The sequence below is a fragment of the Abramis brama genome (genome assembly GCF_963993115.1).
Source record: "Abramis brama genome assembly, chromosome: 10".
Lineage (NCBI taxonomy): Eukaryota > Metazoa > Chordata > Actinopteri > Cypriniformes > Leuciscidae > Abramis > Abramis brama.
The window spans coordinates 4494211-4518237 of NC_139972.1; the positions used below are offsets into that span (position 1 = coordinate 4494211).

Here is a 24027-nt window from a genome sequence, read left to right on the forward strand (position 1 = left end):
AGACAGCATTCTTTGCAGGCTTAATTGCACACGTCTTTTCCGTATTGTCATTTTACTTTTATGACTTAAAATATATAATATAAAAGCTGTGTGCAAATTGAAATATGATCTTTATCATATCTCTTTACATAAAACAATTCTCAATAATATACTTAATATTATAACATCAATAATTCATGCAAACTGCATTCACAAGAACCACCTTGAAAATATATATTGTTCAGATCATATCACTATTTTTTGTGACTTAAATTCAGCCTAGATCAACGGACTAACGTTATAACGTTTTGTCAATACAACAGACTTGTACATGTTAATTGACCACAGTTTTTTGCCTTGCCCATTTGGAAATTCAATTCTTATTTTTTTTTTTTTGTAAATGTAACCACTTCTGTTTTTAAAATATACGTAGATTCACATGATCAGACAATTTACCAAATAATCCAGATCAAATTAACACTTCATGGTTTTGCAATATTTATTGGAAATTACACATGGTACAAATGGTACAATCTTCACACATCCAAGTGAAAAAAAACGTATTTACAATATTAAATCATACCACTCAAAGAACGATTTAATTGGAAAATCTATTGTAGCAACCTAGCTCTAGAATTGAGGCACAACAGAGTTCACTAATACCTTTAAAAAAAAACACGACACAGTACCTTGAAAACAAGACGATTTTTTTTAACTAGCTAGTTTGTGCATTTGAATTCTGACATGACCTATAAATCATCGACAGTTTATTATTTTTTCTTACCGCTGACATCTGCATCAGTGGCTCACACACAACTCTCTCATTCGTCATGACGTTATAACATTTCGTCTTGTCTCGTTTTGGTCAACGAAAATGAAGAGACATTTTAGCATGGTTTTTATTTTGTAAATCACATTTAGTCTCGTTTTTATTCGTCAGGTGATAAAGGTTCGTTGGCGACAATATTTAGTCATAATTTTCGTTGACGAAAGCAACACTACATAGAACACTAAAAATAGCATTTTCTGCATGTCCCCACCCTCTATCTCTAAACTTTACCATGAAATATGATTAAAATTGTTTGCATTGTTGTGTGACTTAATATCCACTCTATGCTTTAAAATGTTTTTTTTTTTTTTTTTTTTTTATGAGAAAATAATATTTTAGATAAAATACACATTGTATTCGTGTCCCCGGGTTTTCACTTAGTCATATATAGTGATTTTTTTGTCACAAATATCACTTATTTGATCATATAACCAACACTTTCTTTCAAATAAATACTTTCTTGTGGGGAAAACAAAAGAATGAATTGACATGCTTTTAAACATGCTTTTTAAATGGCACATGAGTTTCAGTAACAGGACTGAGAAAACATGTGCCATCTTCTGCTTAGAAACCTTGTAAAAAATTAAATAAAGTTGCCTGAGATTGACCAATACACATTTTGAATAGTTAAATATGTGTAGTATTAAATTCAGTGTTGAAAAAGATAAAAAATAAAGTTTAATTTTGAAGAGTTATAATATAGTGTATACTTTATTAAATAACATTAACAGCGTCTCCTTACCTTCTCTATCCTCAAACGTTTCAACATGATATAGCTTATTTTCCAAGTTTTAGCTAATGCTCCTTTTAATTCTCCCATATTAAAATGGACATTTTGTTATTCATCCTCACAGTTTTCCTTTCTTCTTAGAGCCATATTTTTTGTTTTGGTGTTTTCTCTCTCTCTGCCTTTTCTTCCCTCCTACAAATAATAAGTCAGTATTCTTTTACATATGAATGTGTACATTGATTGTACCCAAAATGAGGTTGTGTCACGGAAGTTTGTGTGGCACAAGGAATACACATAACAGGGCTTAGGCCCAGGCAGTTAGCAGATTACGCCACGATGGGACTTACACCCAGAGAATTAACTATTTTGTTCTAACCAGGCACTCAAGTTCGTTGATGGATCAGCCAGAGACAGTGGTCCAGTACAAAAATAGAATTTTTATTTTTACTTTTAAACTAAATGAACACACACAATATTCACTCCAAAATTGATTGAGATTTTACAGCAAACACATAAGGGAATTTTCACAGCAAACAACATGCACTGTATACCAAATCAAATAATAAAATACACACCCACTCACTATACTCTATTCGCAACACACACACCCCCGAGAGAGGAGGGGAACAGGGCAGAATCTTACCAGTGGGAGGCTAGTGGCTCGAGCAATGAGCATCCATGAAAAACACCCCAATCACACGTGTCGAATTTCACACACACACACACACACACACAGCAAGAGAAATGACCACACTTGGTGAACACGCAGCCACAGCACACACCAAGGGACCTGCCGCCACAGCAAGGGGCACTGCTCCCACTGGCAGTTCTCAGCACCTGGACAAAGGACAAACACGTGGAAGTTAAACAAAAGTTACACACACAAAAATTACAATAAACAAATGTCTAATAAGCCACCCGTTCTAAAGCCCAAGGTGGTACTAAGGTTAGCAGTATGAACAAAGACTAACAAATCACACAATAAATCAAAATAAACAATTAAACATGGACAAAACATCATAACCCATCCATAAATCAACAACGGGACAAAATTGCCCTATGGGTCGACCACTTCAAGGTCTTCAGTCAGTGTGGACAAATCACAAAAAAGGTCAAACAAAAGAAAATCAAAATTAGGCCAATCCTCTTGGATATCAGCAGCAGGAAAAGGCCTCCATACAAGAGTTCAAAGAAATAAATAAACACAAAAAACACTTAACCTTTGAAAGAATAACAACAACAAAAAAACAATTAAAGTGGTGCCAGTCCATCAAACACACTCTACACTCAAACACTGATTCACAACAATGACAGGAAGAAGGATCAAACAGTGTTAAACCACTGCCAGCCAGCCGCCTGTTAACTTGAGTTAGCTCAGGTCCGATAATCGTTGGTCCCGTGTGGAAAGGCAGCCGTGTACGACGAAATCCGTGAACAACACGTAACGTGAAAAGCATAAGCCAACTGTAGCCAATGTAGCCAACTGGCGGCCGCACCCCTGGTTAAAGGGTAACTAAACCCTAAACCAACTTTTTTTAATGATCTGTAAGAATGGGGCTTTATTAGTGCTGTTCATTGATTCGAGTAACTTTTTTGACATTTGGGTATAAAGTGTTTTAATTTTACAATATATGGTGTAAAAACGTCTGAGTGCTGCCCTCTTCAGGTTGAACGGTGGCTACTGCAGTTGAATTTTCCTATTGGATGTTTGCGGTGGCAAGTGACGTAAGCGGTGGCAGGTGACGTAAGCAGGTTCCAGCTCACCACGCCCCTGGTACGAGCTCACCACGCCCTTGGTATGAGCTAGCGTAGATTTATCTGTATTTAGTACAGTGGTCAGGAGGGTATGTAGGTGTAGGGTTGCCGGTTGCAACAGCACTGCTGGACTGCAGTGCATAGCTTTCCAGCAGACTTGGAAATTAGGCGTCAGTGGTTGCATGCACTTGGCCTGGAAGACCGTGAGTGTGAAACCTGCATTTTACGTGGAATTGCTTTTCCAACGCAATAGAGGTGAACATGGGCTTATCCACACAGCTCGCGCTGAAAAGCGACGCAGTGCCAAACGCTGCTCCTCCTGCATGGACTCCACCACCGCAGCGGTGTCTTAATGTGAGTGATCATATATATTTTAATCACAATTTATTGTTAGGCTAAAGTTAATCCTCTGGGGTCGACAAACGCGTCGGCGCATTTTGCTGGATTTTTTTCACATAGCGGCAAAATATGAATATGCCTACAGAGAGCGCGCGCTATTGACATCAACTCGATAACACTCATCAGATGCATGTACTTTACGTCGTCTCGCGACCCTGTGAGCAAACTCTCCATTTTAGAGAGTCTGACAGCAGGTCTCAGGTGCACGCCCCCCCGCTCACGGTTCGTCCCCTCTATCTCCGCTGGGGTCTGCCCACTTTTCTAGCATTTTTCAAATATTGCCAGTGGGTGGAGTCAGGCTCTGACCAGGGGTTTAGTTACCCTTTAAATAGCACTCCATAAAATGCACAGGATGTCCATTTACAAATATATCCCACATTAACCATTCAACTATTACTCAGTATAGCAACATACCTATGATTAACAGCGTTGCGTCACAGGCCCCGAGCTCTGATCGCTGACAGCAGGGCGCACACTCAGCTGGTAAAAGGGCTGCTGCCGCACCGGGGATTAGGGATGGGGAAATGAAGCCTCATGAATCACTGAAGCTTTCCCCTAACTGTTCCGGAAAAAGATTCAAAGCTTTGAGAGTGTCGAGAACAGCGCCACCTGGTGCTTATTTAAAATAAAGCAGCCAGAAGCCTGTGTTAGAAGCTCTGGCAGATGAAGCAACCACAACACACGTTATGTGTACAAATAAAAACCTTACATGTTTGTGTTTGATTTGTTCATTAAATAAATTATTTTACCCATTAAAGTGTGACAATTAAAATATAAAATGAGCTTATATGATTCAATAAGATCTAATGTAGGCCTTCTCGCTCTCTCTCTCTCTCTCTCGGCTGCAAAGATGAAGTTGACGATCGCCATATTCGTAGTGAACGCACCTATAGAGAAATGCACATAATGGATTACATAATCAGAGAGTAGCCTTTTTCTTTTCGTTTTGAATTATTTTGTTTAAAGACATTTCAAGCTTTGTGTATTTGATGTATTTCTCATGTCTGTGTGAGGCATACACTGAGTTTCGTTAAGTTAGGATGAGATGCGCTCCAGTTAACGTGCAACGCAAGTGACCGCGCGGGCACCTCCATGATTATTGTCTGTTATATTTGCTTCTTATTCATTAAATCCAGGCAATTGGTTGATGAAAATTTGATTAAAATTAAGATACAATTTATACAAAACGAAATTCACTTTAAAGAAAGGGTTTGACATTTTCACAAATTCCAGTGTCCTTCCACACCTCCATCCCCAGTTTGCAAGGAAAAAACAAGGCCTTGAGCCCACTGTATCCTTGTGCAAAACGCACACATACATAAGATTTGTGGAATTCTATGTATAATAATCAGGGATGTACTGTTTGAAGATTGACAGGGAGAGGACAAGCATAGGCTATTAGGACTGTACTTACAGGTTACAAGCGCCACACTGTTTTTTTTTTTTCCATTAAAAGGTTTGAGTACAATCGGTAAAAATCAAAAGTTAGGAACAACACAGCCAAAAGTGGGTATTGAAGATCAACACCTGCATATTGTACATTTTAAACACAACGGTTATTTCAAATAATATCTAAAGAGTACAGCACATTCACAGTTCATTTTCTGTGCGAGAATCACAGTTCATTTTCTTCCTCCAAGCAGAGAAATGTACACTTATGAACTTATAAAAAAAACAACTTGACTACTACCATCCACAGAGTAAATGTAATCCCTTGCTGTCTGGTTTAGATTTCGTTCGTGTGAACATCCATACGCAGCACAAAAGTCCGGCATCATCCATGAATTCGAAGTACAGGCGGAGATAGCAGCGTTACCTAGCTACTTCCTATGACAAGACCCCTGTTCCAAGATGGCGGCGGTTTTGATGCATGCTTAGAACCCCAAGGCGACATCTAGGCTGCGTCCGAAATCGAATACTTCCCTACTATATAGTATGCAAAAAACAGTATGCGAGCAGAGTAGTATGTCCGAAATCATAGAATTCGAAAAACAGTAGGCGAAAAGTACCCGGATGACCTACTACATCCGGCGAGATTCTGAAGTGCACATACGATGGACACTTTACTATCCCATGATGCCACGGGAGAGGAGTTGTCGTTGTTATATTTGAAAATGGCGGAAAACGGAGATGCGGCTGTTTTCAAGTGTAAGTACTTTACAAAACACTTTTTGTTTATTTGTGGTTAAATTGTATTCGTTTAACATCATATAAGTAAACGATTGACTTGTTAAAAGTTTAAATAATGTAAATCGAGGGTACAAGTTTGTGAATTGGCTGCAAAATGACAATTTCATCATTATTATTACCGAACAGAACGAGCTAAGTTAATGCCTGTCAGCTAAGTTAGTTAACACTGTTTTATTTAAACGACGTTGTTTCTCAGTTAAATGAGAGAGTTACAAAACTTTTATTTTTTTAATTTTACAACGATTTTATTTCTCCTTTACCAGTGTTGATATGTAATATGTGTTGGCTACATAGCAAGCTACTGTTTCAAGTGTAACGTACCTCAACTTGTCCATGTAACATTAATATTAATATAATATAGATTGACCATGGTTCATCTCTAATGTTAAATTCTGTGTTGATTTTGCAGGGGGCTGATGAACACACCTGTGTTCTTATAGAGTGGAGAGTGGCTAATGAAAGAGAGGAAAGAAAAGAGAGAGCGACGAGAGAGAGGAAAGATTCCTTCAGCTTTTAGAAATAATTGCTAAAAAAAAAAATTCATAAAGAAAACAAATGTTACACACTCTCTTTCCATTTATTTGTTAGTAAGTTAATTTTGTAATGCTGTTTTAGCAAGTTTTATTACAAAACACTTAATTCCCAGGGATTTACAGTAGTTAGATTTTCAGTTGTAAAGTGTTTAATGTGGCATTGAGTAATTAATATTTTTAAAGGGTGTTGTGTGTGCACTTATTTTGTGGCAGATTCCAGATGTTTTTTTGAAACAAGCAAATTGCAGGTATATCTGAAAAATATGAGTGCCACACTGAAGAGAAATACCCACACACTCCAGACACCTTTAAAATGTATTTGCTTTATTTTTGTATATTATTTAACTTTTAAATGGATACAGAATACAAAGCTTAAAACAAAAATCACAAAACTTTGGCACATAGTAGTATAAAAGAGCTTAAAGCACCACCAAAAGCAAAAGTTTTAAAACTTTTTTTATTATTAAAGTGTCATCTTGAGGGAAGAAAATGAACTTAAAGAGCTTCAGTAAGGTAATCTTCTAAAGATCTAAAGGGACTTTCTTACTAACAATCTCATTTGTTGGGCATCACTTTAAAATAATTCAAAATCTGTTTCTTTAACAAGATGAGAACTTTACACCCTGGGTAATTTTTGGATTTCCACTTGCATTTTTCCTTCCCAAATTTAAAGTAAATAATTTGTAAAAAATGTAGATAGAACACCAGCACCTCGATGTCGCAATCAGTGACTGGATGGACTACCGTGAAAGTCGGAGGTCGGGGTGGAGGTCAGCTCCATCTTTAAGATGAAGAATTGGCGCAATAGGTTGTAAAGCTCACAATCTGTAAACGTGTTTATAGTTTATTTTAGAATACAATTTGAATCGACAAGACACTTGTTTTCTGTGTTGGATTATTTATAAATATGTATGTATGTATGTATTATATGTATATGATCCATTTCTTATATGTGTGTGTGTGTGTGTGTGTGTTATATATATATATATATATATATATATATGCACACACACATATATGAATAACGTACTTAAGATGTAAAAGCCTCTAAGTGCCATCTGAAATTTTCTTCTAGTTTGATTATTTTTATCAAGCTTGTATGTTTATGGTTAGTTATTTCACTTTAATGGCAATGAAAAGGACCTATTAACTGTCATTAAAGTGAAATTACTGACCCTAAATAATACAAGCTCGATAAAAATGCTCACTTTAGAAGAATTTTTTTCTTTTACGTCTGACTGAAGTCTTCATATATACACATATGAATGTGTGTGTATTGTATCTGACCTCAGTGTGTTACCCTACTGTTCACTCTGTCTGTCTCTCTGTGTGTGTGTGTGTGTGTGTGTGTGTGAGCAACTGACCGACGACTCTGAATTGTGAGCACGAACGACGTAAAAACGCAGACGAAAGCGGAAAGAAGAACTAAAAACATTGCAGTCAGTGGAGCGGGCTCTTTAAATTTTCCATTCATACTAACTGTATTCATACTATATAGAACGTACTTTTTTAACGGTCGCGAAGTACGTTCTAATTTAAATGTAGTACCTAAGTTACTCACATAGTACGCGATTTCGGACGCAGCCTTAGTGCAAACAAACCAGCCTACGCGCATCGAGGCTTCAGTGTCATATGTAACATCACTACCGGGGATTCTAATATAGCACGAAACATTCCCTATAAGCCCAAGTTATGAAGTCAACGAGTGGAAAGAGAAACGAAGCTAACCATACCTGCGGCGCTACAGTAAAACAGATAACCAAGGCAGACGTTAGGTCGCTGGGCAGGTAAACAAGACAACAAGTCGCGTACCGGTGACATCACTTGTCAAAAGAAAAGTCCCGGTTTATAAAGGGGTTTAGCCATAGAAAGTAAAATAAATGGACACAGCGACCCAATAGACTTAAACGGAGAAAAGTGAAGCAAATTAGAAGCACTCGCTTCCTGATGGCTGAGCGTACTGCGCAGACTCTTCTTCTTATTTTTCTTCCTTGGGTTTTTAAGGCAGTTGGTATCCAAAAAGTTACATTACTGCCATCTGCTGTCTATTATCATGTCACTTATTGATTATATTCTTCTTTCCAGTCCAGTCCTCTTTAAAAAATAAAACAAATATTGCTTTCCTTGCTCACTCACTGCGCAGACTCAAACTGAGTTTGATGACGTAAGATGTGACGTCGCGTGGTTATGACGCAATCGTTAGCCTATTTTTACAAAAACTGCTTCTACTGGGCCATAACGTAAGATACAAGGTAATGGAGACTTTTATACATTGTCGCGTTTCTTTAGAAATAAACAATGGACAAATAGAGTCTTTAAACGCCTCAGATGTAAAGTTACTCGCTGTCAAAGTGACGCCAAAATGAATGGGAGTCAATGGAATGCTAACAGCAGGTGGCTTGTTAGCCACTGGCGGCCCTCGGGGATGCTACGCTTTCCCTAGGGTTTAGCCCTCGCGATTGGCTCAACTGCCCAGAACCACCACAGCACAAATTAAGTGTCACTTAGGGAGGCATGAGCCAGACAGCTGCATCATGCTACATTTGCATGGTTCATAATTTCTCTCGAGTGGATTTCTGAACAAAATACTCGATTATCTCTAGATATACTGATATCTAATCAACCTTAAACATGTAAGGAATAATATTGAACTCACAGACAATGAATCTCGACTTCTCAAACGATCTTGTCGAGCAGAGATCAAGTTGAGCAGTTTACAGTTTTCCAGCTGCGCCACAATTTTCAGAACCAAGAGACAACATTCCAGTCTCTCTCTCTTGAATCCAAAACTATAGTGACAAACTGCAGTTCATCGACTGGCCACTAGAGAAAGGCTGCAGAAGAGAGTCAATCCCATAGACCCACATGTTAAAATGCCCAACTTTACAGCAGAAAAATAATGTGTTTACAGCTTGGTGCAAAAAGTGGTTTTGGTCTATATTGCTAATTATAGCAGACAACTGTGAGGGGGGTGAATTTTTCAATAACTAATCCGTTTAAATTATATTAAGAACACAGAGAGAGAGAGAGAGAGAGAGAGAGAGAGAGAGAGAGCATCTGACTGCATCTGACTTTCTTATGTAATGGTGTTTGTTTTTCCAAAGAAATTTCAACTGAATTTGATTAATATCCTTTATCCACCTGTCCGAGATACCTAAAGAATATGCAGGGTAAATAAGCCTAGCTTCGGTTTTCTACCAAAAATAGAGATATCCCTTTGTAACCACACATTTAACATTAATTTTTTTCTCTAATAATTAGTGTCTTTATTAACCCCTTAATCCCTTATGTGATTTATTTCTTTTTTTTATTTCTAATAAATTTGCAAAGATTCCAAACAAACTTCTTTCACGTTGTCATTATGGGGTATTGTTTGTAGAAGTTTGAGGAAAATATTGAATTTAATCCATTTTGGAATAAGGCTGTAAAATAACAAAATGTGGAAAAAGTGAAGATGTGTGAATACTTTCCGGATGCACTGTACAAAACATTCAAAAGTCTTCTTTATTTCATAATGGGAAGGGCTGGGCTCATGTTTGTGCTTCAAGTAGTATAGTCACATTACATGTACGACACTTGAATGGCATTTTCTTGTCAAAATTCATGCTGCTCCCCCAGATATTACATGGCATAATAGTAATAAATCAAAAATCACCCAGTCTTTTGATGAAGATGATTGCTATAAAAAAACAATAAAAAACTTTGCTATGGTCAGTAATTTAAAAGCTATTTAAATAATATTGTGGCTGACATGTCAACTCCGAATTTGCTTTGTAAAATGTAAATGATGAACTAGGAATTCTTTCGTGCATGGCTATACTAACAAGAAAACGAATAAATAAACGAATAAAGCTACATGCATGCAAGACAACAGAAAACTAACGGATGTCTAAACTTTATCTAAACCCGTGTCATTGATGCCAAACAGCTCATCAATAATAGTCCAGTCATTTTATGAAAAAAGGTTGAACAAATTTCAACAGAAGCAAACTCAACTGATTTTGTATCCTCAATATGTCCTGAGTAAGGAAAAAAAAGTCCAGAAGAATCCCATTAGGGGAAAGTTTCGAAAAAGACCCAAATATAGCCTATTCATACGCCTATTCATTTTTTTTCTCACGTGAATAGGGTCAAATTTTTAACCTTTAGATATCATCATGAAATTTACTGAGTTGATTACTTACATCAAGACAAACAAAAAATGTATTACAAGTTTTTTTAAATGGTTTGTTAACATGTACAAACGGTGCATAATTTAATTATGTATGTACTAATTTGCATAAATACCACAACAGATCTAAACATTGGGTATAGCCAGGTGAAAATGTCTTGTTGAATCTTGTTGACACATAACAGTAAAATACTTAATGTTAAGGTCTGAAAGGAACCCATTTAGGCTACCCATGAGCATTAATACATAGAGGCAGGAAGAAGTACTTTAGAAACCAGCCTATGAAGCAGAACACCGATGAGAAGAGCATCTCTCCATCACACCTGCACTGAACTCTCAGATGCTACTGATGCCACACTAAACCCTGGGACCACATACATCACATTTACACATTTACATTTTTTATTTTCATGCTAATTTCTGAGCTGAAATAAAAAGCTCATATATCTGTGAAATGTTCACATCCATGTAGTTTGTATTTAGATTTAAAAGCCTTGAACATTTAATTCATTACAGACATAATCCTTCTTAATTATGATATGGTTAATTATGATATACTCTTCTTAATCATCTTAACCGTGGTTTATTATACCGAATGCTTTAGATACACAAAGACGTTGAACTCGTATTTCTATAAATGGGAGAAAGTGCAACGCTCAATATGGTGAATTAGTCCCGTCTTCTGAAAAATGCTGGGTTTTTTATAGCCTGGTAATACCAAACTCTGCTACTTCGCTTTGCTTCGTAGACAGAGTCTGGAATGGCATAATAGAGAAGTGTTTTCTCTCTCGCGGGGGGGGCGCTTGTCTGAAGTTTAAAATCATTGGTTACCCGTAAGCCAATCACATAACGTTTGGTTATGGCGTGTGTTATGCGCATGCTCAGCCGCATCTAACTTCCACTGTAAACACACGTATGATGCGAAAACAAAAACCATTGAGCGAAATACCGGAGTGAACATGGCTGTGAACGACTTTTGCAGATTATGTGAAGTAAATCTACGCATCCACGGTACAATCAGCGTCTACGTCACGGCTCTCAGCCCGCCCTCTGTTCATTGATTGGCCCGGCTGTTTTCAGGCCGGAGGAAAACGGAAAGCTATGACGCTATCTCAGACTGAGTACAGAAGCGAAATGAAATTGAGCGGAAGTACGAAGTCTGACGTAGTCAGGCTAGGTTTTTTATCATGATTTAAGTGTTTAGAAACTAAATTTATGAGCTTTAACTGTTTTTGTTTGTTTTTCATGAAAAATAAATCTTTCATTAATCTTGCTTGCCCTCTGCTGGTACAACACAAACATATTCAGGCTCTATATTTTTCTCTGTAAAAAACTTTAAATTAAAAAAATTTATTCTGTGCGTTTATACAAATAAAATGGTTAATCTATGAATGAAAAACAGTTTTTTGTTACAAACTGCTCTGAGACAAGAAGGTTGAGATCCAAATACAGTTTATTAGAGTAATCCAGTAATACAGATTTTCTATGAATGAAAAACAGTATTTTGCTGCTCTGGAATAAAAAGTGTTTCACTGCCGCCTCATCAGGTCTGTCAGAGGATCGTTGAAATCTAAATGAAGTCTTAATTTATAACAGTGAAGTCACTGTATCTTCAGTCTCTGTTGATTCTGTTGACTATGAGTCTCTGTAGTGGATCCTTATTCACCATCAGAAGATCATCAGAAGATCGGTCATCTAATAGCAGTGTTTCCCCTACCATTATATAAGGGGGGCGCCCCGCCCTCCTAACGGCTCCCCCCGCCCCCCTTGAAGGTCAAGTAAATTTGATTTGATTTTCTTTATAGCGCCAGATTAATTTTTTTTATTTTATTACAAAAACTAAATAGCCCTTAAGTAATATGTTATTTATCTTATTTCCACGATGGCATGTCTTTTCTGTCTGTGTTTGCGCGTTTACGATTATCCAAATGAGTGCGCAAGCGCGCACACTCACACACAAACAAACACTTGCGTCAAATACAGATGAGCACTAGCGGACAGAGAGCGCGCGGCGGGAAATATGTCGCTGAACTGAAGATGGCAACACTCACTCTACTGCGAGTAGCAGCCGGAGTAGCTCTCCTAACGCCCGTTTCACAAATATTTCGTTTGCAGTGTGTATGCGGTGAGTATTGTTTTCCGTACCCATGTTTACAGAGCTTTCACACTGCACGTGGATGCAGTCCGTGTCGATGATCGATCCGTTCCAGTTGCGGTGCGTATACAGCAGTGCAGCGATCGTTTCCGCACCGAGTCTATTTTTGCCGTTTATATACTGTCTATGATTTTTGCTGTTCTGCAAACGCTGAATTAAAGTGACAGCGCATGTTTCGTGGTCAAAATTAACACAGATTGACCTGAAAATGTAGTCATTTCACCATAAGTGCGATTAATTAAATAAAATGTATGTATTTATACCATAAATGTATTTAATTAAATGCTACTTTTTTCATTTTAAGACCGGGGTAAAGCAAGGAAAACTACAATTTACCTCAACAAGGCGACATAATGACATTCGTGGAGGTGGAAAAACAAGTTCTTTGTGACATGCAAGATTTATTGTATTAAAATTGAAATGCAAAAGATTTTAATATAAATACATGGTTAAATATTTTACCACTTGCTTGAGCAACTTAATATATAATTATATAGAAGTAATGCATTGAATAATACATTGTTTAAAGTGTGTTTAAACGTGAACGCGCGTTCACAGCAGTGCTGCGCCTGACAGGATTATTCTCTCCAATGCATCATAGAAATAAAAACTTCTCCCATTTAAAATTTGTTTGTCATATAAATGTATTAACTAACATTAACGAACAATGAATGAGCAATATATTTGTTAGTATTTATAAATCTTTTTTTAGTTGTTAGTTAAAAAATAAAACTATTTAAGCTCTGGTCCATTAATATTAACAAATACTTCTATAAATTTAACAAACGTTATTTGCAAAAGTCAATTTTAAAAAGATTTAAATATGTTTATTTTATTTTTTTAAAGAGATATCTTATGTCAACATTTTTTTTTAAAAATTTGTGTTTTATGTTAACTTTTACAAAGCATTACCCTCCCAGACAACCAATTAATGTGATTGATAGATAGATAGATAGTGTCTGTGTCAATTTTCCTCAACCAACCAACCAACCCCCCCCCCCCCCCCCCCCCCAAACCTGTAAACCTAGGGGAAACACTGAATAGGCTACTAGAAAGTCCTAAAATAAAACAAACAGTCACATGCAGTATGAGACATTACGTCTGTCACATCTTTTCATTAGAAAACTTAGGACTAACTAGATACGTTATATCAATTTATTCTCAATCATGAAATATAGCTTCTATCTGATGCTCAAAGTCACTTTAAAAAAATCAAAAGGACATGAAAGGTCACTTTCACACAACGGCTGTGACAGCTGATACAGAACCAGCAGAATTGATCATTACACTCACTAGAGATTTAATATCAGTTAATAACAAAAAGCCCAAATCTCAGATTAATCCCACACAAGACAGTTAAAGGGGTAAAAGCTGAAAATAACATTAATATTATTTTCACAATCAGTCACAACACTGAGCAGAATCAAAAAATGTGTATATTAAAGGTGCAATAGGTGATCTGGGAAATGCTAACTTTAGCCTGCTAGCATTGAAAACATACGATCCCTCCCTGCAAATCGACATCCAAAGCCACGCCTCCTCCAAAACACATGAATTAATATCCACATCCATTTAATAGCACAGATCAGAAGCGAGACAACCAGAGATAACGTTATTGGATTACATGTATCATTCACCAGTATGAAAACTTTACAGTACAGTGAGTAAAAGTACTACAATAGCGAACGTAAACAACTGTTTGCCTGCCACTAGCTCTGTCTGCACAGTAGGGATGCAAAGATTATAGATTTTGTTGGTACGATTATAGTCTGAGAAATAATCACGGTTTCACGATTATGAATTAATTTCACAACAATATATAAAATCGCATGAACACTCTTTAGAATTTAAAGTGTTATTTATTGCTGCCTTTTGAAACAGAAATAACAGTTACCAAATAATACAGCACAAAATAATAATAAAGACAAAATTCCATCTCTCACTTTGGAATTAAAGAAAGGTGACCTCTGCTCTGTAAACATCCATGTCAATATTAGGGGAATAAACTGTACTGTTGTTGTCATCAACTGTCATCCATATGTATTCATTTTAATAATCTTTTTAATAATTCATCTAATTTATGTGGGATGTGGTCAAGAAAACCATGTCTATTATTTTGGTTTGTTTGTTTGAAGTTTTAGTAAAAATGATAAAAAGAAATTGAGAACATCTCTCATGCACTGTTATTAACAGGTCCGGAGCCACAAGGGCACTGCCCCCTCAGATCTGATTTGTGCCCCCTCAGTTTGCCCCCTTCACCACCGAAACACGATTGATTTGAACCAACTGACGCATACGCACACGACCGGTGCGATTAGATTGTTCAATGCGTCACTGATAAATTCAAACTTTATTTCGCACGTTATTTTTAAAATTTTATTTATTCGTTTATTTGTCAGGGACAATGCAGCGCACATTATTACATACATAATTATCACAGTCAAAGCCATAACAATATGTGTAGATGTGTTGCATAAAAGGTTTCTAGCCAATAGGCTAATTTGCAACCCCAGTCCCTGGTCAGGCCTTTCTAAAAAGATAATCCAAATATATAATTTTTAAAAGAACTACATAGTGTGAGTTACACAATCATGCAGCAAATACATTATATACTAACATTAGCATTTCACAGAATCGTGACCACATTACACAAAACAGCACATCACGTAACAAAACAAGCCCCAAGCACCCAGCCGTTCGCACCTGCTCACCTATACCCACCCCAATAGTGAGGGCCTGGGCCGCTACAAAATTATCTCCCATCTCCCAGTTAGCTGACACTGAGCCAGAAACGGACGCACTCAGTGCTTTTCATATATCGATTCACATCTATTCAGTGTTTTTAACCACATATTGTTTATTTGAGGTTTCAGAGATTTAAATAGACATTTAAACTAAGTACTGTACTGAACTGAACTGAAGTACTGAACAGCTTCGGAGTCATTGGAATGGTTATATGACTTTTTTCAGGTTGAATGGTGGTCTTCTCACACCCCCCTAGCGCCTTTGAGCGGAAAAAACACCCTTGCAACTTTGGGCCGGCAGGCCGCTGGCCTCAGCGTCAGGAAGTATCGCGTGATACCAGGTCTCGCAATATAACGAATTGCTTTACGGCACTGCACACATACACTATCTACATTTATATGCTAGCCTTCTGTGTATCATACATACCTCAGTGGACATGGCTCTGTGCGTTCGCCGGCTTCTTTGAAAACAAATGCACTTGACCAGAGGGAGAAGATGGGAGGGGGGCGAGTCGCCAATGAGTTTTGATGACAGTGTTGTCAAATATCTATTCCGAAGCTGTAGCTCTATATAGAAACCCGCGAGCAAAAAGCGAGAAAACAGCGAAGAAATTGCCAAAACTCAGGGGGGTAATGTTTCAGAAAACACTGAAGCTTCCCTGGGCGCCGCCATTGACCGCCATCACCTGCTGTTAGCATTCCATTGACTCCCATTCATTTTGGCGTCACTTTGACAGCGAATAACTTTACATCTGAGGCGTTTAAGGACTCCATTTGTCCATTATTTATTTCTAAAGAAACACGAAAATGTATAAAAGGCTCCATTACCTTGTATCTTACGTTCTGGCCCCGTAGAAGCAGTTTTTGTAAAAATAGGCTAACGATTGCGTCATAACCACGCGACTCTGTGTCGCATAGTAGAGAAATTACAGGAGGAGAAGCTCGCGGGCAATCGGGGGGACGTGGAGGCAAAATGACAAAATAATTAATCAGAATACTTAGCAAAAGTTGCTCCTGCTCCTAGCTCATGGACACCTCCTACTCACACTCTCCGTCTCTGCAAGTTTCGGAAGGGAATGATTCAGATTTCTCTTGGCACAGCTACTAGAAGACAGACAGGTTGCTCACGTCACATCTACGTCGTCAAGCTCAGTTTGAGTCTGCGCAGTACGCTCAGCCATCAGGAAGTGAGTGCTTCTAATTGACTTCACTTTTCTCCGTTGAATCCAATGGGGTCGCTGTGTCCTTTTCTTTTACTGTCTATGCCAAAACTGCATAGCACTGCTTTAAATGAATTAAACAACCTTCATAATTTAGCTGAACATATCTTGAGTGTGGGAGAAAAAGGAGCATGTGACTGCATTAACTCAAGCTCAGTCATACATGTTTACACATATGCTGTTAAACTCCTGAAAAATCACAGACATCACCAAACACAGAAGAAACCTTGAAGTGAAAGAAACCCTTTATTAAAGATTTATATCAAACAAACAATCACTTAAAATGTCCTTCAGAGATTCATATTAATATGAGGAAGTCACCACACATGAACACTCACCTTCATCAAATTTTTACAAGATAAAGGTTCTCAAATCCTCCAGCTTTAACATCATAAAGCTACACAGAAATTCCTGCCGTAAGTATGATTTTGGCACTCCAAAAACCCCAAAACATCCCTCAGACGCACGAATCCAGTGGAGAATTTGGCCGCCCAATGGGGAAGTGCTGATGGTCTTTTTGGGCTACTTTTGTTGCACAGTTCTGGCAACCCTACCTACAGTCCTTCTTTCCCGGGCCGCAAAGATTTTGTTCTTTTTTTCTTTTTTTTGGGCCTCAAAGGATAGAACGAGGAAAGCCAGCACCAGCCAAGAGAAAACGAGATGGAGAGGATGAGCTGATTGAGATAATTACGGAGGACATGAAGTTTCAGAGAGAGACAGAGGAGAGGAGAGATCACAGGAGAGCAGGGAGAGAATGAACAGATTGTTTTCTCTTCTTGACAGATTTGTAAATGAAACAAAAAATAATTGATGTGCATTGTAAAGCAAGATATAACTTATAAATGTAATAAAGAAATTATTCTGTACACTTATTTTTGTCATGTCAATTAATTTGTAAATGAAACAGAATAAATTGTTCTATACATTTTTACTTACAGTACTTTTTACAAGTATTATCAAGATACGTTACGTTGAAGATAAGAAAAACAAAATACAAGTTTAAATTAACAGTATACATAAAACAGATTGGAAGAAAACATTTTTCTGTGGACTTTTATTGAGCTGAGCAGGAGTTTTGTTACTGGACCAGGATGGGCTCCACAATAGAAACCATGGTAAGGCCTCTGCCGGTGGGACATCATCTGGGATGAGTACATATTTCCACTGTCCACTAACAGGTTTGCAGGGCTGACTCAGGGATGGGCTGCCAGTCACTGAGATGTTCTCAGAAAGAGGGAAGAATAAATTAAATGAACTCACATCCTCAAAAACATGCAAAACTGTTATATGAGCTGAACTCTGCAGGACAGCGGCCCTCCAGGATCGACATTGCCTATCCCTGATCTATACGACATATTTTTAGTGTTTCTATTATATACTGTTCATATTTTTTTAAACAATATCTAATATCCATGTGTAAAAAGTTTTTTTATGTCAGTTTTTCATAAAAAGTAAAATTTTTGCGTCTGAGATGAAGTGGACTTGAATAACAATCTAAAGTACTTAAAATTCACACTTAAATCCAGAGCAAATGTACGTCGTTACATTCCACTCTTGGTTATTTGGAAAATGAAACTAACAAAATTTATTGTCATATTAACAAATTGTTGCTAGCTGTGTCCCCGGAGTTGTTCAATGGGACGGTCTTGTTTTGTCGCCTAGCAACTGGTGACAGCCGTTGTGATGAACGGCAGTAACATTTGTACTGGACTTTTTAAGTTATAACTGCCTAAAAACAAAAGCAAACTAAAAATGTTCACCATGGTCAATTTAATAATAAAGTTATAAAGTCTAAAATGTATAAACTAGCCTGTATAAAATCACATGCTGGTAACATATAAGTCAACATTTGAACCTTTATTGTATTTTTTTCATTAATTTTTTCATCATTAGATACATTAGATTACTCGATTTAACAGGTTTAATTCATCTATTTGTAAATATCATGATATTGATTAAACTTGCTCATGTTGTGGTCTTGTTGAAGAAACAGCTGCCCATTTATTTAGTGATTGTAGTATAATCAATAAATTTAGGGTTGATTTAAGTTCTTAAGTTTAACCCTACTAATGTGACCCACAGTTTTATCCTTAAAGATATTATTTTTTATTACGAAAACTCAAAATCGTCATCTCTTGAATATGTTGTTAATTTCTTTATTTATATCTTTATTTTATATGCAAAATTTTCACCCACAAGCAAAAGTGGCTTAAATCTCCTTTGTTTTCCTCTTTTTCTTGTTGAATTTAACTCTCGTTTCATCCCTGAGGCTTATAAATAACAAAAAATGCGTTTGTTTATGTGTGTATATATTGATGAATTATTCAAAGATATTTAACCTTGTCATTGTGCTTTTTTTCCTGTGTATATAATCTCATGCTATGTTAAACACAAACCCATGATATTTATGTTTTCTGTTTTGTTTTTTTGTTAAAGATACAACCAAGGTATCTTTCCCTGATATTGTATGTAACTATGTTCTGCAATAAAAAAATTATATGAGCGACAGGTGCACTAACACCTCATAACACCAGTAACTCCACAACCCTACCTAGAACAGTTTTCCCCAGCATTTGCAATGTCTGCACAAAGGAGAATGAATTGCATTGCTAGCCCACCCCAAAACTTACACACAATAATAATGATAAATGCTGACCAATACTTAATTATATTACTTTTTTACTGAAAATGATTTATTTCAGTAAAACAAGCTAAATGTAATGTTTTGTCATTTTGTCATACCGCTGATGTGAATACATCTCAAATTTCATTCAAACAATGAATTAATGCATAAATTAAATAATTATATTTTATTGACTGACAACAATAGGAAACATGAATAAATGAGTAAAATAATTAATAAAAGTAACCATCACAATAAATAAATGAATATACAAGTCAACAACACATGAAAAAAAAGCTTTATTCAACTATCATTAAAAACTGTCACAATTAAAAATATTTTATAATGTAATTGCCCAGTTAATCTCCAAATTAATGTAGAAACAACATACAGTATATTTAAAATATTTATTTAATAGCATCTTTGATTTTTTAATTTTTTAAATGTAAACATTATTTATAGTCATTCAACATAATTACAGTATAATTGAAAGCTGAACATTTTATTAGGATTTAAAAATGTAACAAACTTTTAATGTAAGTGAACTTAAAACTATTCTCCCATAAACCCATTATAATAAATGTCATACTTACCTGTGCCCTTCCTACCTGTCTAACAGGTAAGAAATATACAGAAATTGAATAAAGTTATCAAAAAGTCTGCACTGCATAAATTATAAATTAAATATAGATTAATCCTTATTAAAGCTACAAAAGTTTTAAAAAAAGTTCAAAGTTTAAAAGCATTAGCATGAATAAGAGCATGATAAAGTAACACTAGCCAAAGGATGACAGAAAAAAAGGATGCTGCATTAATTGCGTTAAATATTTTGAATGCATTAAACTGAAAAAAAAAAATAATCGCATGCATTAATGTGTTAATTTTGACAGCCCTATTAAAAACGTGATGTACATACTCAAGTTTCCATTATGTGTGAGCTTGAACTGATTTTTTTTCTTTCATAATCATGAAAAATAAATCTTTCATTAGTCTTTGTCTCCCTCTGCTGGTACAACACAAACATATTCAGGCTCTATATTTACTCTAAAAACTCCAACATTTTTGTGTTTATACAGATAAAATGGTTAATCTATGAATGAGAAACTGTAATTTCCTGTGAAATAAAAGGTTTTTCACTGCCACCTCATCAGTTCTGTCAGAGGATCGTTGAAATCTAAATGAAGTCTTAATTTATAACAGTGAAGTCACTGTATCTTCAGTCTCTGTTGATTCTGTTGACTGCGAGTCTCTGTAGTGGATCCTTATTCACCATCAGATGATCATCAGAAGATCAGACTGTCATCTAAAACTAGTCCTAAAATAAAACACACAAACAGTCACATATGCAGTATTTTCATAAGAAAACTTAGCAAGAATATAATCATCATGGAGCTGACCGTGCCATGGGAGGACCGCTTGGGAGAAGCCCACGAAAGAAAGATGACCAAATATGAACAGTTGGTCACAGACTGCCGAGCACAGGGCTGGAAGGCGAGATGCATGCCTATCGAGGTTGGCTGCAGAGGATTTGTGGGGCGCTCCCTCCACAAAGCCTTTACTGCGCTGGGCATTGCAGGAACAACAAGGAGCAGGGCCATCAAGAACACCACCGATGCAGCCGAGAAAGCCTCGAGATGGCTCTGGATCCGTAGAGGAGCACCATGGGGGCAAGCGAGTGCTACCTGAACACAAGTCGCGGTCTGATCAGCCGTGGCTGGGTCGCCTGGGCGAGGGTGTCTGATGTTGAAAGACCCGAAACACCCGAGGACCCCAGGTTACATCACTGATGATGTGTTCAGGTGCATCTGAAGATGTGTTTCAAGAACTACCTGTTCTGGCAAGGCCAGTGACTCCCAGGAATAGACTGGTTGACAACCAGGAAGAGGCTGGTGACTACTGGAGAGACAGTTGGCAGCTTGGGAAGACAGCACTTGGGGTGGGAAGGGTTGGCAGCCCAAACCACATTCTCCGAGAGGAGGAACCCTTTTTGAAGCTACAGATCGACGCATGGATGTATACCCCCAGGGGAACCCGAGAGGGGGGGAGAATGAGAACCCCAATCTGACAGACCCAAGGTTACCGACTAATGGCAAGGGAGAATCGACAACGACCGCAGTATGCAGGTGCGGAAAAACCTGCAAAAACAGCCGTGGCCTGAAGATCCACCAAGCCAGGATGAAGTGTTTGGAGAACGAACATGTGTCACAGCGCACAGATGCTACATCTGATGAGACGCAGGAGGAGCCGAGCCAGGAAGCACCCCATAGTGCTCAGAGCCTCCGTGTGCCACTAACCGTCCCTCAAAGTCTTCTTCCCAAGGCGCGAATCAAGTGGCCACAGGCCTGTAAGACGGCAGTCTGGAGGCAGTTCGACGAGGACGTCGACAAGGTGCTCGAAGCAACAGAGAAGGGTGATGTGGATCGAAGGCTGCAGGCAATGACGACCATCATCTCCAGCCTAGCTCAGGAGAGGTTCGGTGCCGAGGAGAAGCGATCAACTCCAACCACCTACTCCATGAACCACAGGGCAGCGAAGATCCACAAAATCCGGCAGGAGTTGAAGTCCCTCAAGAAGCAGCACAAGGAAGCCAGTGAGGAGCAACGCCCCCCCCTGGAGGAGTTGAGAGCTGTCTTGAGGAAAAGGCTGATGACCCTGCGCAGAGCAGAATGGCACCGAAGGCGTCGAAAGGAGAGATCCAGAAAGAGAGCTTCGTTCATTGCCAACCCGTTTGGCTTCACTAAACAGCTCCTGGGACAGAAGCGTGACGGAAAGTTGCTCTGTTCAAAAGAGGAAATTGACCAGCATTTGCACAGCACCTACAGTGACCCTCTCCGGGAGGAAGAGTTGGGCCAGTGCAACATCCTTGTAGATCCACCTCCCCCCACCAAGGAGTTTGACAGCAGGGAGCCACTGTTGAAAGAAGTCCAGGAGGTTGTGCGTAAGGCACGATCTAGCTCTGCCCCTGGACCAAGTGGAATCCCATACAAGGTCTACAAGAACTGCCCCTTGCTACTCAGGCGACTCTGGAAGATTATTCGAGTCATTTGGAGAAGAGGAAAGGTGGCACAGCAGTGGAGATTTGCTGAGGGAGTCTGGATCCCCAAGGAGAAAGATTCCAAGAAGATCGATCAGTTCAGAATAATCTCATTGCTGAGCGTGGAAGGCAAGATCTTCTTCAGTATAGTAGCAAGGCGTCTGACCAACTTCCTCTTAACTAACAACTACATAGATACATCTGTGCAAAAGGGAGGAATTGCTGGAGTCCCAGGTTGCTTAGAACACACGGGAGTGGTGACTCAGCTCATCCGGGAAGCTCGTGAACACAAGGGAGACCTCACAGTACTGTGGTTAGACCTAGCCAACGCATATGGCTCTATCCCCCATAAGCTGGTCCAGACCACCATGACCAAGCACCATGTGCCACATCACATTGCAGATCTGATCTTGGATTATTACAACCATTTCAGGATGCGAGTCTCTGCAGGAGGTGTGACATCAGATTGGCACAAACTGGAGGTGGGAATAATCACAGGCTGCACCATCTCTGTGATCCTATTTGCGGTGGCTATGAATATGATTGTCAAATCGGCAGAGCCTGAGTGTCGGGGGCCCCAAAGCAGAGGAGGGGTCCGCCAACCGCCAATTAGAGCATTTATGGATGACCTGACAGTCACCACAGAGTCAGTGCCAGGAGGCAGGTGGATACTCCAAGGGCTGGAAAAGCTCATGCGGTGGGCTCGGATGGAGTTCAAACCAGCCAAATCCCGTTCGCTAGTGCTGAAGAAGGGCAAGGTAACGGACAGTTTCCATTTCAGCATCAAAGGGGCAAAGATACCATCACTGTCAGAACAGCCGGTGAAAAGCTTGGGCAAGGTTTTTGACAGCAGCCTCAGAGACTCCGCATCAGTCCAGTCAACCTGCCAGGAGCTGGACAGCTGGTTACGAGCAACAGACCGTTCTGGCCTCCCCGGCAAGTTTAAAGCGTGGATTTATCAACATGGTATCCTGCCAAGAATACTCTGGCCGCTACTTGTGTATGAGGTTCCCATTTCCACGGTGGAGACCTTGGAAAGGAAGGTCAGCAGCTGTCTCAGGAGATGGTTAGGGTTGCCCAGGAGTCTCAGCAACATCGCCCTCTATGGAAACACCACAATGCTCCGGTTGCCTCTGAAATCCCTGGAAGAGGAGTTTAAAGTGACTCGGGCACGTGAGGTGCTGATGTATAGAGACTCCAACGACCCAAAGGTGGCCCAGGCAGGAGTGCTGGTGAAGACAGGGAGGAAGTGGAGCGCCCAAGCCGCTGTGTTGGATGCACAGGCTCGACTGCGGCATAAAGAGCTTGTAGGAGTGGTGGCCCGAGGCAGAGCAGGCTTGGGGATGTTCCCAACACCTCCTCGACATAAAGAGGTGAAGGGGAAGGAGAAACGCAGCCGAATACAGGAAGAGGTCAGAGCTGCTGTGGAGGAAGGAAGGACAAGCAGAGCAGCTGGAATGGGGCAACAGGGGGCCTGGACCAGGTGGGAGCATGCCATGGACCGCAAGGTCACCTGGACGGAGCTCTGGCAAAGCGAGCCGCACCGCATAACCTTCCTGATTCGGGCAGTGTACGACGTCCTGCCTAGCCCAGCAAACCTCTGTACGTGGGGAAAAGCAGACACACCAACTTGCCAACTGTGCCCAGCTCGTGGAACGCTGGAGC

General features: G+C 38.9%; 1 protein-coding gene and 1 long non-coding RNA gene across 6 annotated transcripts in view; both read right to left on the reverse strand.

Annotated features, from left to right (window-relative positions):
• LOC311091347 (NACHT, LRR and PYD domains-containing protein 3-like) overlaps nt 1-24027 on the reverse strand; it is a 233402-nt gene that overhangs the window by 157732 nt on the left and 51643 nt on the right. For 2 of the 4 annotated variants that reach the window (XM_084127251.1, XM_084127250.1), the window contains one exon: nt 19609-20643. The exons of 1 other annotated variant lie outside the window; for it this stretch is intronic. In XM_084127251.1, coding sequence (XP_083983377.1) covers nt 20628-20643 — 16 coding nt within the window. In that variant the 3' untranslated portion in view covers nt 19609-20627. Of the gene's footprint in view, nt 1-9071; nt 9212-19608; nt 20644-24027 lie in introns of those variants that run through there. One more of the 4 variants, XM_084127252.1, reaches the window with a different exon arrangement.
• On the reverse strand, nt 1956-8197 carry LOC311091412. 2 transcript variants are annotated; one of them, XR_014608079.1, is made up of 3 exons: nt 8149-8197; nt 4107-4579; nt 1956-2375 (listed from the first exon to the last, which is right to left on the reverse strand). It is a non-coding gene; the product is annotated as an uncharacterized lncRNA (long non-coding RNA). The 2 variants fall into 2 exon arrangements; XR_014608080.1 differs by lacking the exon at nt 8149-8197 and having other exon boundaries at nt 4107-6423.